The 15,362-nt window shown below is 36.1% G+C and overlaps 2 protein-coding genes across 3 annotated transcripts; one reads left to right on the top strand and one right to left on the bottom strand.

Annotated features, from left to right (window-relative positions):
- Window positions 1-548: 548 nt before the first annotated feature.
- On the bottom strand, window positions 549-12,500 carry LOC125188727 (transducin family protein / WD-40 repeat family protein). 2 transcript variants are annotated; one of them, XM_048085747.2, is made up of 24 exons: window positions 12,344-12,500; window positions 12,127-12,250; window positions 11,347-11,678; window positions 10,348-10,451; window positions 9,923-9,991; window positions 8,717-8,777; window positions 8,276-8,415; window positions 6,334-6,523; window positions 5,811-5,872; window positions 5,581-5,669; window positions 5,312-5,384; window positions 5,159-5,218; window positions 4,784-4,930; window positions 4,656-4,694; window positions 4,527-4,567; window positions 3,613-3,699; window positions 3,230-3,395; window positions 2,682-2,759; window positions 2,265-2,401; window positions 1,746-1,822; window positions 1,459-1,528; window positions 1,222-1,287; window positions 842-990; window positions 549-710 (listed from the first exon to the last, which is right to left on the bottom strand). In XM_048085747.2, exons 2-23 carry the CDS (start codon window positions 12,199-12,201, stop codon window positions 856-858), a joined length of 2,298 nt encoding a protein of 765 aa, XP_047941704.1. In that variant the 5' UTR covers window positions 12,202-12,250; window positions 12,344-12,500; the 3' UTR covers window positions 549-710; window positions 842-855. The 2 variants fall into 2 exon arrangements, with proteins under 2 accessions (XP_047941704.1, XP_047941703.1); XM_048085746.2 differs by having other exon boundaries at window positions 549-990.
- Window positions 12,501-14,448: 1,948 nt separating this feature from the next.
- Window positions 14,449-15,168, top strand: LOC125189354 (UPF0496 protein 1-like). Its single transcript, XM_048086638.1, has one exon. The coding sequence runs from the start codon at window positions 14,449-14,451 to the stop codon at window positions 15,166-15,168; it is 720 nt and encodes a 239-aa protein (XP_047942595.1).
- The last annotated feature ends 194 nt before the right edge of the window (window positions 15,169-15,362 follow it).

The raw sequence follows: 15,362 nt of genomic DNA, 5'->3' as shown, positions 1-15,362 counted from the left end.
AATCATAGCATGTACTGATAGGGTATGTACTATGTACAACATTTTGGGTATAACATTAATCTTATTTAACGTCTAAAAATACAGACTGCAACTTTTAACAATATCAATTTTTTTATACTCCATTTCTTTAGGGGAAATTGAAACCAACTTGCATCTACAAAAATCCCGATTTCTAGTTTATTAAATGATTCATAAATACATTCCTTCAATGTGACACGACTTACATCTAAGAATATGGCATATTTCGTCATTTTTTATGTACATTGATTGTTGTGGTTTGAATAAAATGTCTTGTTTGAATAAATTACTTTGACGGTAAACAGTTAGACGTTAAATAAGATTAATTTTCAGTTAGTTTTCTCGTCTTTGTTTCAATTTAACTCTACATAGAATCTTTGAGGTTTGCAAGTAGAATGAAAGAGAGGCAGATGTAAAAAATCGTTTTGGTATTTACTTTTAGTTTTATTTCAATTCGTTAATTTTCTCTTTCAGTTAAAACGTTAGTGTAATTTGATTATTATTATACCAATTCAATTAGAATGTATAAATAACAAAGAAAATGGAAAAGTAGATAAACTGTATAGTGTTCAGTTTCTTAGTAGTCAAAAATTACTAATGCTGGTGTTCAAAGATGTTAGAACTGGTGTCGCCTCAGGCCCGGTCGTCTTAGATTATATGTTACAGAGCCAGTAGCGGTGACTTACACAGCCCTGTTGAAGTAAAAGAATCACGCAAATGAAGACACGTCTCGTAACATGGCCTCGCTATTATGTCTATAATTAGAGCCATGAAGCGAAAATTCTGCAACAATGTGCACCAGAGCTGGAAAGGGAATGATTACCAGGTCATCATCAATCAGCTCTGTTTTGCAACCAGTTCGATATCAGCTCCAATTTCAGCAATCTTGGCTTCCTTAGACGACTTTGCTGTTTTGGCAATTGTTAGCACGTCAAAATCCAAAGCAACCCTTCTCACTAGGCCTTCAAGCATCTGTTTTAAAAATTGTGGCATTGGGAGTTACGAAAATGTTAACAGGTTTTGTATTCCAGCTTTTGTATAACCAAATAAGTTCATCCATCACTAGGATAACAAAAGGTATATAGCAGTTGATAATGGCATTAAATATGCGAGACGAAAACAATGAAGCTTGGAAGAGAAATTCAGCAACTTGAAAGTAGAAAGTGGCCACTTTTTCAAATAATGAAGTATAAGAATACATACCAGTGAGCCAATTGCCACCATAGCCCGAAATCTGGAATCAGAATCAATTGTTTCCCCTTCAGCCATCTGGAGATGACAGAAGAATGCAACAATAAAAATATTAGTTACATCCATGAAACTTTAGCTTACTGCTCAAGCTAAACATGCTGTGACTCAAGACTAACTCAAATTCAAGACACCCATCTATTTCAATGTCTTCCATGATGAAATGGACAAAAACCAGCAAAGAAAGGATACCTCTAGTGCTGCCGAAAGAACTTGAGATTGACCTTCCTCATCCTTCTTCTCAATCAAAAGAACAGCATAACTGCAGAAATCAATAGTTATCAACTTCACGAAATTTAGTACAGTACTGATATTGCTATGAAGTTAGCAATTTTACTTGCAAATGATCTTAAATCGCAAGTTCTAAAATGAGATAATAAGTATAGCTCATCATTTTCTCTCAAACAAAATGGAAAGAGCATTTGGCATAGATTTAAGTCAAAGTGAAATTAAGACAATTCACTAACTCTGCCACTTACTTGAGGATCAAAGTTGCGTAGGACAACTGGACATTCTTATTTGAAGATGAACAACAGCATGATAGTGCATCAAGAACCTGCAGGATCAAAATATTAAAACTTTACCATAAATAAGTAAAAGCATGTGCGAGTACCAGATGAGACAAAAAGGACATAGAGACAATTGGGAAATGAAGCAAGTTAGGAAAGAGAAAAGTAGTACATACTCAACAACATATTAGCCACCCAGACACCACCTACCCCTCCCCCACCCTTGTAAGTCTTTTGTGCAAATACACCCATGCAACCCGTCCACCACCCCCATCAGATCTGTATCTCTTTCCTCTCACAATGTCACACAACCACCACCATCATGCAATCGCCCACGCAGCTGATGTTTTCCTGCTGCCCCCCCTCTCTAGTTTCTTTTGTTATTATATTTTTTTCCATTTTGTTTTCATTTGGGGGGGGGGGGGGGGGTAGGTTCCACAACATATGCCACAAGAATGAAGGGTGCTTTCTGCCTAATATCGCTCTTACCTCAGCACGATGATTTAATAACCATTCATGATAGCATGTGTTTTTGAAAAGATTAGTAACTGCACGGAGGCAGGTAAGCAGATTTGCAGGAAGCGGAGGACTCGCAGTCACCTTCTTTATCACCTCAATGACTATATCTGATAAAAACAAATTCAAGAATGAAGCAGTAACAAATGAATAAGAAAAAAACTTAACATAATAAACACAAGACCCAGCCCCCTAGAAACAGCACCCTAAGCACAGTCAAGCTAGTAGCAGCCCCAAAAATTAATATGGAGTAGTTTATAGATCTATATACCATGTGGAAAACAAGTAAGTCAAACATGAAGAGCATTCAACAACAACAGGAACTATTTGGTGAAACAGATGTGAAAAAGAAAGTGAAATGAATAATCACAGAGCTAATCTCATTAGTACCGTCTTGATCCTTGACGTGCTGCATAAGCTTCGCTGCTCCATCCGGGTGCAACACAATCATCCTTACTACATCAATAACTGCAACAATGGCTTCTAGATTAGTAAGAGATGAAAATAAAGTGCGCTGTGTTGGAAAAGTTATTTTTGTCACTGGAAACAGCCATGCATGCAGCTTTCCTTTTTAACATACAAAGGTCTTTCACACACAGTTTTCTCCTTTATCATATCCCACACAGTTTCTAACAAGATGCAAGAAATTGTATGAAACTGAGTCCAACCCTGAGTCAATGTCAAATGAGCAGCTCCAGCTTATTTGATTGTCCATCCAAATCATCCCAATGCTAAAATTCCTCAACACGAACACTAGGATTTTTCCACATTATGAAATTATCAAGAAGCATCTCATTATCACATTACCATATTTCTACAGATAAGTGGTTAAACTAAAAGCATATGCAAATATGCATGTGCACACACACAATTACACAAAACAAGTTGATAGCTTATGTATGTCGATACTATCAAACTATAGATCTAAAGATAGTTACCTGGAAAAAGTAAAGCAACTGGCCATGTTTTCAGAACTTTCAACATCAATGCCACGTCAACATCTGCAAATCTACTGCTATGGTAGTGTGACGTGTCTTTCAAGATCTTAACAATGGCATTAAATCTTGACACATCACTGTCACTCAATGATAAATGTTTCTTTTCCTACAGGAATGCAAAAAACAAGTGTCAGGCAGAAATAGGCTAGCTAAACAGAAACTAATCAGTGCGTGGCAATTAACATTTAAGGTCAGAGGAAGAGGTGGCAGCAAAAATTAGAACTTTCAACAAGTGAAGTAACACGCAGAAAGTAAAACAATGCCATAGCTGACACCATATAACAAGAGGAAACAATAATCAGACTATGAAGGAAACAAATTACCGGGTCAGACAGCAGGGAACTGTTAAACTCAGAAATCTTCTTTAGGATTCCATCAAACTGAGCTGTGTCGAATGCAAGCATCCCTCTCTGCACAATAAAAACAAGTAGTAAGCATACTAGAGAAAGTAACCAGCATAAAGATTTGTTTTGGATTTCATGATCCAACCACTATTATATGGTAACAGGCATTTATTAAAGTATATGTGTAATAACTGCCATTAGTAGAAAAATAATGGAGTACTGCATCTAAACAACATCTGCAGTAATCCTCACTGCTGCAAACATTATAACTCATTTAACCTAACTTTACACTTGGAAATTGATGCAGAAGTAACCCTTGAAAGTTGAACCAATGTCTAAATTGGTGATCTTCAAGTTATGACCAAGGTATCTTCATCATACAATTAGTGAAAGAAGATCCACAATTCTGATATATTATATACCATAGGCATTTATCACTCTTTAAATGACATATCAAAAAACAAGACACTGTTATCTACTGAAAATCAGAAGTGGAACACTTGAAGCATGGAGACAAAGATATTCCATAAAATTTATAATTCTAAGACATTCCTATTTACTTAACTTTTACCAACCTGGAACAAGGACAGTTTCCTAGGTTTAGTTGGTTGTGTTTTCAATGTTAACATGGTTCACCAAACTTCGTAATATTTAACCAAAAAAGTGTCAGCGAGACTAGACTTCCCAGTGTTTTTCCCAACAACTCTCAATTTGTTCTCTCTCAATAACACATCCCACAAACAGTTTCAAACACTTTCTGATGTAAATCATACATGATCTAACCTAACCTAACCAAACCAAACCGAAACATATGAACATGATTTATAACCTACCACAAAGAATTAAGCTCAACAGAGGAAAAACTTAAAATGATTTAAGTTCACAAAATTTACTTTTGGAATGTGCTTGTAAGAAGGCTTTGATGATGATGCATCTGCATTAATACAGGCAACAATTACAACCTCTTCCACTAATAATCGCAGAAAAATGGAGAAAGAGAATACAAATTCAAGGATAACAACCTGGGAATTTTGATGGTGCTCCAGGTACATAAGCATTGGCTGAAGAATTAGAACAGAGAAATAAATGGTAAGGGTGAACAAAACATCAAAAACTTATCCAGATTTACATAACAAACATTGGGCCTTACATCCAGTATAAGGGTCTCGAAATAATGGATCTGGAGTAAAATTCTTTTGTCCTGTGTTTTGCAGAATAAATTCTACAATCTGTTGCCGGTAAGAAAGTGGCAAATTTTCATTGAGTAACCACTTATCAGCGACATCATATGGATTTTCTGTAGCACAGAGGTGTTTACAACATCAAAAGACTGATTTAAGTACACCACAATTGTTCACAGAGAGAGAGAGAGCAGAATAAGAAGGAACAAATAGGGCCACAAGAAGATATTGAACTACAATATTTGGATTGCACCCATAATCACATTACAAGCCGAATTTGATAAGCCAAAGGTACAAGGATTCCTATACATCCCTAAAAAGTTTATGTTCTCAAAAGAGCATACCTGAACGATTGTAGGGAAGTTTTCGTATAGGTTCACCGTCTCCAATGTCAACATCGAATACTGAAGGACATGTCATGCAACTTGTTATTTAGTTGGGGGAGGGGGGGGGAGAAATGATATAAAAGATGATGAGAGTAAAAAAGCAAGCCTAACCATGGTCATACTGAACGCCATTGAGCACAGAGGACTTCATATTATCATCAGGTCCATCAACTACTTCACCAATCTAGATTGGAAATGAGGATGAAGTACATATAAGTCAGTTTGGAAAGCACAACCAGATAATTAAGCAAAACGATAATTTCAGAAACTGATTAGGGTTTAGGGATCAACAAAATTGAAGGGCAATTCATGGCAAGGTAGTCGTCTTGACTCTTGAGGAATGTGAAATAGCCTAGTGCTGGACCACAAAATGCAATTACCTTATCCCACTTCTGTTCTCTCATATTCCAAGCATAGGCCACACCATTATCTCCTTCTCGAACTACCTTTGTCTGTCCATCACTACTTCCTGATCATTTACAATTGAACATTTTTGCATGTATAAATATAGTAGAAGCTCATGGGTGATTCAAGACAGACCCAATATTACACATTCGGAGGATCATAAACTCTAAATAGGTGCAGTAGAAAATAATGATGTCAAACATACCTGGAGTCTTTAATGAATCTAGACCTGGTAACTCTTCCAATTTCAGGCCTCCAACTCTTTTCCTAAAGCATGCAATCAACCACAGAAAATGCACAGAAGATGTTTCAGAATGACTCTACAGCTACTCTCTAGGTTACATACAGTCTACCAAATTGAAACACAAAGCTTCAAACTTTAAATAATGTCGTTCTTCTGAATCCACAAAACTACTTTCATCTTCAATCTCTCCATACATAATGAAACAATACTTCAACATCTTGAAAACTCTGCCCTTTTTTTCTCCAAACAAACAAACAGAGTGCATAGTGTATACATAGGCTTTCTGCCTGAACTTGGTATCACTATACTCATAACCACACATAATGATCCCCTGAGCACATCTAGAAAACACATCCAATAGGAGTTATTTAGATGTGAATGTTTAAATATTAATATGTATATAATTCAGCTTAAAGCCTTAAACAATACAATGAGCACCTTAATTTGTCAATTTCTTGACCAAGTGACAATAGGGCATGGATACCTGCTGAGTTTGTATTGAGAAATTTGAGAAGCAAATGAGTCAAGCTCTACAGTGTCAGCAGTCCTTTCATGATCTACGGTCCAGATGCGCACGATGCCATCAGAGCAAGCAGTCACAATATCACCATTTTCCAAGAATTTAGCATCCCAGACGCAACCAGGATGCTCTATGCTCTGCACACAAATTCCATCTGCAATAGAAACGTTATTTTTCAAGCTAGATAAAGAATTGTGAATCATGTCATTACATGCACACTGCAACAATGATACAATATATAGAGGTTGCACTAGGATAAACCATCCCATTAGTGCACAACTAAGAACTAAATAATTCATTGAATCACAAAATAGATTGTCTGGATTCTGTTTCCCGAATATCAGTATAAAAATCGCGCATATCTGGGATAATAAAGGAAACGGTAATATTTGTACAGTTAATGTAAAGCTAACCACTTTCTCTCTCCCAAATAAATCTCAAAACTTTGAACTTCCACATAACTCTCTCGATTTAAATTATTACTCCCCCCATCCCATGCTGCTCGTACTTTCCATTTTAGGCAGTAAATTACAGATTGAATAATTAGTGCAATTAAATTAGTATCTTTAGTATAATAAAAATAAAAAAAAATACTTAATAAAGGAACACTTTATTACCTCTAATTCTTAATAAAATACAATAATTCTTACTTAAAATAGAAATAGTGCAAGTAGTTTGGAGCAGGCCCGAACAGAAAAGTACAAGTAGCATGGGACGGAGGGAGTATCAAATTTAAAAGGAAACTTGATGAGAATTATAGCGACATCCTAATGGCACATGTTTTAGATGAAGAAACTTGATAACATTTTTTTTTGCATGTTCCTATGTTTATGTGTTGAGTTTTATACTGATATTGATATTCCATGAACGTTTGTGTTGATATTGATAGGCTTCAATTCATCTTTACACAGTACATCAATTTATATATATCAGTATATCCTTCTGGCAATGTCTGCAGTATGATCTATATCACTATATCGCTTGCCTTATATCTATATGGTAAATAAAAAAGATCATTATGAGAAAATTTCGACCCATAACTACTTAGCACTAACATTTTAAATGCATCATCCTAATGTGAAGAATATATGTACATGCAACATATCAAAATATGCATATTAGTACAAGAAAGATACGCATTTGATTATGGAAATGTGGAGTAACATTAGGATATACTATAAGTACCTTAGTTTTAATGGACCATCATACTCTTTTCTATTTATATTAATTACAAAATATTGCTACTTGACATGCGTTGATACCATTAATCAATAAACCGAATGAATATTATTGGTTCTTAATATAATTTTAATTGTGGATTTCTTTAATACAGCCCTATACATACATAATCAACCAACCAAAATTGGACAAGTTGATATCATCTCCGACTATCGACTCTAAAGAAATAGAGGATGTTGAGGAAAATTTTCAGCAAATAGGCATTGATCTAATTTTAAGTAAAGAAGGACCATCACGTGGACTATATAAATTTGATTGAATATTCTATATGTCACATATTACTACCCAACAACTAATTGGAAGACAATCTGAAGGAACAATTCATAGACAAATTTAAGCAGGACCAAACATCGAAAGTAGATAAATATATTTGCTGATCACATCCATGATCCATGGCAGACACAACCATCATAAATGCATAAAAAATAATTAGGACAGTCAAATCCAAAGAAGTTCACATGTACCCGGTAGTTAACCAACAACCAAAGTAACAAAGAGCTGATTGTTCGCACATTGTCCATAGAAAGGCAAATTAATCCACGGGACTCATCAAATCTTGGCCAAATCAAGTATGCATTAAAAACGGAGAGAAAATAGTTTTTAAAAAAGAGTTAAATTAATTTGTGGCAACTGGCAACAGAGGAAAAGGAAGAAAAAACAGAATCACCTTTCCATATCTTTGCTGAACAATCCTCGCTAGCACTGACTATAAGGCCAGATGCATGAGCATCTACAGAATAAACAATGGATGTATGACCAACCATCTCCATTAGAAGCTCCCCACTAAGGGCCCATAGCCTGATTGTACTGCCATATAGAAAGTAAATAACGATCAGGAGTGATCAGAATGAAAGACAAAAACAGAGGGTAAAAGAAAAGAAAATTTATTCATAATCTTCACTCGCCAAAATTAAATAAGAAGTTGCTGTACAATACAATGTAACAATATCAGTATCGAACTATGAATTCAGTTTAAAATATGGTAACACTAATAACAATGAGAGTATCCAGCCACCGGGTAAAGTAGATATCAAGTCAATTATAGATATAAACCCTCTTTCATTGTTATATATCTCCCATTAGCATGTCTACTCAGGAAACATCTTACCCATCATGAGATGCGGAAAGAATTCCTAAGTTTGGCATAATAGCCACTCCTCGAACAGTATCTGCCAAATATGAAGCGCAGCAAATCAGAATTCGTTAGAGAAGGAAGTAATTAAAAGATTAAATTAATGTCTTCCGCATTTCAGTTAAATCATTACCAAAAATTAAGATCAATTTAAAATCAACCTTCATTAAGCTTAATAGATCCTTTCTGTGATGCTCAAGAATTAGCATGTCCAGGAGTGTAAATGCACAAACTACATCATGATTCATGAACTACTCTAGGATTTTAAATTTATTAAAAAAACAAAAATAAATAAATAAATAAAACTCAAAGTAAGCCAAAATTAATTGGGGCCAACTTAAGCTTCTGGAGTAGCTTGCAAGCTCAAATATACCACTCTCGATAGGCCCGCAAACTGTAGGTTATTCGTTAAGTAATTGAGCCCCATTTAAGCTAAAGATGTTAAAGCTCAGTGAAAGATCAAGCTTTACAGTTTTTAGTCAAGAAATCAAGATCGACCTTAATCACACCCCTAGGCATGGAAAACCATCGCCTCAACTGGTTTGCATATAACATAACTAAGTTCTAGGTCCATGAAGTGGTCTCCTGTCTTGTTGCTGACAACCCAAATATAAAGATGCACAATTGACTATTGCATATGCCACAAGATAGGTAAAACCAAATTACAGCACATGATTGTCTTTTCGTAAGAGCTTCAGGTTTTAAAGTGCACACTTTTATATAATGAAATTGAACAAACATGCTGCATCACGCATATTTAATAACAGTAAGAACATAAGAGTACCATCTATAACTAAGAAGCCACAATTGTCACACAGGAATATCCAAGACGAAGACCAATATGTAGATTACATTTGAATATGCTATATCAGATTGCATATTTGCATGACATTTTAAGAGCAACAAAAACAGTAGAATTAAAATAAATAAATAAAAAGGGAGGCTGGAGGAAGGAGAACCTCCAAAGAACATTAATAGCATTATTTACCACCTAAAGCCACAGTAATACTCAAGAGGAACACTAATATATAAATTACATTTTAGGAAGCTTAAGCTTGTATTAGTTTTGAATCAAAATGAAAAATTGAAAAGCAATAAAAATATTGGCAATTTGGCATCACCAGAAACTTGATAAATTACAGGGACAAAAAAAAAGTGGAAGAGTGGGTGTGATAAAATAACCTGTATGTCCTTGAAAAGTATGGATACAAGACTTCCCTTTCCAAAGCTTCAAAGTCATGTCACTGGAACCTGTATTAACCATTAAAACATATTGTAATTGAATGTTGAAATAAATATCTACCTTGCAAGATCATCAATCTCAAGCTACACAAACATTTTAGCTCCACTAGAAATTTAAGATGTTAAATTTTTTGGCCACTGAAAATACTTTTATATGGAATAAAACCAAAAGTAGCTAGATATAAGTTTACAATTGGATTGCAATTTTTTCCATAAAAATATTATCAGGATAAAAATTTCACTAATAACCTGCACACTGAACCATACTTGATGCGTGGAAAGCAATCAAGATAATATAATATAATAAAGTAACTAAAACCAAAAGACAGCTGGTGAAGTAATAAAAGAAGGGATAAAGTCATTGCCTGTAACAAGCTCGCCAGAGGGCAACTTAATAACTGCTTGAATTGCTGCCTTGTGAGCTTCCCACTCCTCAACTTGTTGACTTCCTCTCCACCGTCTCAATGTACTAAAAAAAAGCAACCGCATCAATCCAGTTAGAAGTGTAGCAAACAAAAAAAGTCACTTAACATACTTGGGGGGGGTCTAAGTATAAGCTCTCGTAAAATGTTTTAGAGTGCTGTGAATTATAAGAAGCAAGCTAATAAGCTCCCAAATATGTGAAGGAACGTATAAGCTTACCCTCAGGGTGGGGAGGAGAAAGATGTACGCTTTTAAGATCTCAACAAAACTCCTTTATTCTAATTAAAGCATCTGGATTATCATTATCATAATCAAATACAAGCTGGTGATTTTTTATTCAAAACCTCAATGACTCATTTTTTGAACAGATTTCTTATTTATAAGCTCTAGCCTTGACACAGGATCTTTCTATCTATAAATAAGCTTAGGCACACCCTTTTAAGCCAAAAACATATATATATGAATATATAGTTCTATGTCACAAAACAGTGCACCACATAAAATTAGCCAAGTGACCAGTTGCATTACTAATTCATCTAAATTGAAGAGAGACCAGTCACATCAATTGAAGAGAGAGCAGTCGCATCAGAATACTTCGGCATTGGAATCACCGCAAAACAAGAACACTCTGCTTGTCTTTCTGTAAATGCCATATCTACAAGTCTGAGTAAATCTATGTATATGCATACCAAAAGTGACTGCCTAAGGCCAAGGATGTGCAGTTGTGCACCCTCAACAAGTGGTTAGTTGGGTTCCTACAGCTTTATCTACAAAAAATATGACTAATAACTACCACAGCAGGGATTAGATATCTAGGAATGAACTTAATCGTGTTTGACTGTTTGTTACTTTAGTTAATCCCAACTAAAACAACTGCCACAGCTGGGATCATAATCAATAATCATGAAAAACATTATCATCATTCAAAAAACATAGCATACCAGTCCACGGATGATGACACGACATCTGAACCATCCAATGCAATGCCAGTGACTTGCAATTTATGACCCTTCAGCGTATGCACTTTCTCTCCCGTCATCAGGTTCCAGACGAGAAGCAAAGTGTCCATCCCACCAGACATAATTCCTCCCTCTGGAAAATCTTCATTTGGAGGAATCCAAGCCAATGGACCCACAAAACTAGTATGGCCCAATAATATCTTTGACATTGTATAATCGCGCTTTTGTGATTCATCCAATGTCCAGAATCTAACTGTTCTGTCTCTTGAAGAAGTTGCTATGCCAGCATTCCCGCATATGCATATACCTCGAGCCTAAAGATGTCAAAGTCCACAAAGCACATTAATAAGCACATTGAGTTCAGTTGCACTCATTATGAAGACAACCAGATAAGGTCGATCAAAACTATTTTAAACATCAAAATATGCCAGAAATGCGTACTCATACAGCATTAGTATTTCAATCCAGTTCATTTGGCCGCAGATAGTTTGAAACAAGCACCGAACAGAAAAAAACTTAATTCTGTTTCAAAACTTTACACCGGTATATAAAAAACAGCACATACTCGAATCATTGGACTGATCAATCAAATTAAGAATAACTAACTTGAAGTATGTCCGGATAAACATAGATTTCACAGTCAACTGTTCGTGATTGAATGAAATGCACCCGATCACATTGTGACTCGATAATAATACATCAAAACAGCACGCATCTACTATTAAAAAAACTAAACACACTACAAAAATTGAGAGATCATACATCATCCTCGTGGCCTCGAAGTTGGCACCTCAGTTGATACTCCTTGAAATCAATATCCATAGAATTCGAAGCCATTCCTCAATTCGCGGCACGAGAACTGTAGGGTTTAATAGAGGTTCCTTTGCTGACAAAAATGAAAATTTGAAAACATATTAAGCTGAAAATTAGGCAAATTGCCAACGGAGAAATTGAAAAATAGGCGCAAATGATGACTTACATCAGAATTGTAATGAGAAATTTGGGAACAGAAGTTGCTTTGCAGTATGTTGTTTAGCGCAATGAAACTATTCGAGCCGTAAAATTATGAGAATCGGGAATAGGTTGCTACGCAAGTTAGTGAAGACGAGTACTCTCTCTCTCGAATTTCTGTTGAATTCTTGGTCTGGGCTAATTGCTAATGGGTTTGGTATCGGGCCTACGCTCTCTTGAGCCCAATCATCATAGCCCTAAGGTTGCGCCTTGTATTTCGATCTATCTGGTCACTGTTTTAGGAATTTTAACACGATTTCACACTTTTTGTTTGAATTCATCCAGATGACGATTATATAGAGATTTGACGAAAATCAGAGAAAATATACTACTCCACATATCTTTTTGTCACACTTAAAAAGTAGTAATATTTAGTTAATTATAAATATTTAATTTTGCTAAAATGATACTATGACCCAGTTACCTCAGGCGTCCCAAAAAGAGTACGTATTATATTTAATTATATTATCATATTTATAATGTGTTATGGAATTATTTTCGTACAACTTTCATCCAAATCAAAAAATTCAAATATGTAATTAGTGGATGGTACGAGTTTTTGTACAGAATTTATGAAGGAAAAGAGATATAGAGTAAACAATTGGAGTGGAAAGTGTGCCTCAGCAAAACAAATATTACCAAAATAGAAATAACTGATATTTGTGAACGGAGCAAAATGACAAAATAACACTATTGGTAGCGGACGGAGAGAGTAATATGTTGATTCCTCCACAAACAATAGTCATGTACTCCCTCCGTCCCCGAATACTTGACACAGTTTGTCATTTCGGTCCGTCCCGAATACTTGACACAGTTCACTTTTTCCATTTTTGGTAGTGGACCCCATATTCCACTAACTCATTCCTACTCACATTTATTATAAAACTAATACTTTAAAAGTAGGACACACATCCCACCAACTTTTTCAACACACTTTCCATTACATTTTAAAACCCGTGCCGGGTCAAACCGTGTCAAGTATTCGGGGACGGAGGGAGTAGTATACTAACTGTGTTTTAATAAAGAGAAACTACATTTGTTAGTCCCTGGCAATGCACTGTATCATTTGCATTCTCTATTATTTAAAAGTATTACCAAACGTTTTTGGACATTAATATAATATCGTTGTAATGACTTTTGTTAGTCCCTGACAATGCACTGTATCATTTGCATTCTCTATTGTTAAAAAGTATTACCAAACGTTTTTGGACATTGATATAATATCGTTGTAATGACTTTTGCAGTTCAAAGTTTTGAGACATTGTTTTAGAGAAAAAATAGTTAGCCATAACTAATGAGTTGGTATAATACCCTTAATTGATGTTTTATTTTCCCAATATTGATACGATCTAGACTCTTGATCTTCTTGTACCTTAGTTTGATGATCCAACGACTACTCCTACTATTTAGTTATAATTACTTAGCATTTTAAGGTTAGTTAACATTTCAATAACATCATATGCACAATATTTTTAGGATGCTATTACATTCGGTGCAACACAAAAACTATACTCATATGTTATCAAGTGAAATAATGGGAGGTTATGAAGAGGGATTTGGTAGGTGAATCTAAGTTTATAAAGTATAACTATTTTATAATATATAGATATAGATTAATAAACCAAACATCCCTTTCTTCATAAATGAGTAGCCGGTCAAAATAACCGAATCAACCAGAAAGAGTCAAATTCTACGCTCGATACGTACATTCACATTCTCTACTTTTAATATGGCATACTAATATTAGTCTTGAGCAAATACCAGGCTCTTTCCACTTCTAGTCTTCATCAATACTACTAACGGAGCCGAAATTTTAAGTACACAAAAATTCAACATGCACTTACTAGTAGTATTAACAGTACAAGTCTTCTCCACATTTCCCTTTTTCATGTGGTATTGACATCTCGTCATGACATTTCAACCTTGTCCTAATTGCATCTGGCGTCATGACATTTCCAAATTCCACCTTTTTAAAAGGGCACACTTGTTTCTCTTTCTCACCTCCACCGTACGTATCATCACTTTCTTCCCCATTTCCCCCACCAAATTCATTGTCGGGGACTCGGGGTGGGCATGAGCACCGCCGATGCTAGTAGCTTGACGACATCGCCGCTCCAAAACGAACAACTTGTTTCGGCCATTCTTGACGTGCACAAGGACGCTACCAATACCGAAAAATTATTGGAGTTCGCCCGCAGCCACTATGTGAGCAGGCTCGAGACGCCCGAGTTTTCGCTTGCTCCGTCCATCCTTCACAACTTCTTCCATGATCTATCGCATCTTTACACGGAGCATGTGATGACGGGGGAGATGCTCCGGTCCCTGGACAAGGCCTTCGCTCAGAAGCTCCATCGCATCGCTGCCTACAAGAAGGTGTCCGCTGTTTTCTTCACAGCGGCGGCCGTGATCTGCGTTTGGGCCGCGGCAGCCAATGCGGATTCCAACAGGCCAGCTGCTGCGGCTGCTGCGGCCGCGTCCGTCCTGTTTGGTGCGCTCGGGACGTGGATCCAGTCGCTTCTGAAGAAGCGTGAGAGGGCGGTCGAGAGCCGCAAGGAGACACTCGGCGTTATGATTATTGGCGCTAAAATCGCTGTCAAAGATCTCAGCAGCGTTCACGTGGTGGCTCGCAGGTTGCAGTTCGAGGCCGAATCTTTGTCGGAAACCGTTGATGATCATGGGGAAAAAGTGGCGGCGCTGGAAAAGTGCTTTGAAGAATTACTAGGCAAAGTTGACGACTACCGTGGTGATATGAAGTGGGTTAAACGAGTTGTGATTCAAAGCAGTATCTCCTAGATAGTGTTGTCCAGTTTGCAAGATTAAGTGTCTCTCGTTCATAAGATTGAATCTCCCAATTTAATTTTAGATGTATCTATCCCCTTATAAATAAGAATACGTATCATAGATAAGTAGTACTAGTATTTTCATTTCCACAACAACAGAAGCGAGTAATGAGGGTTCAAGATTGGCAGACATTGAATATTTCATCT

This window comes from Salvia hispanica, chromosome 5, assembly GCF_029641045.1.
Source record: "Salvia hispanica isolate PSC_SH4W2 chromosome 5, Shi_PSC_v1, whole genome shotgun sequence".
NCBI lineage: Eukaryota > Viridiplantae > Streptophyta > Magnoliopsida > Lamiales > Lamiaceae > Salvia > Salvia hispanica.
The sequence above is the reverse complement of the archived record's forward strand: the minus strand, read 5'-3'. Positions and strand labels throughout refer to the sequence as shown.

What these genes read in the sequence shown, in the direction of transcription:
- LOC125188727 (XM_048085746.2), bottom strand. Translation starts at nt 12,201, where the DNA reads ATGGCTTCGAATTCTATGGATATTGATTTCAAGGAGTATCAACTGAGG. An exon ending in AGCACCATCAAAATTCCCAG is followed by an intron (nt 4,568 to 4,655) that starts GTTGTTATCCTT and finishes GTATTAATGCAG; the next exon opens with ATGCATCATCATCAAAGCCT. An exon ending in TGGTGGCAATTGGCTCACTG is followed by an intron (nt 991 to 1,221) that starts GTATGTATTCTT and finishes TTTTTAAAACAG; the next exon opens with ATGCTTGAAGGCCTAGTGAG.
- LOC125189354 (XM_048086638.1), top strand. Translation starts at nt 14,449, where the DNA reads ATGAGCACCGCCGATGCTAGTAGCTTGACGACATCGCCGCTCCAAAAC.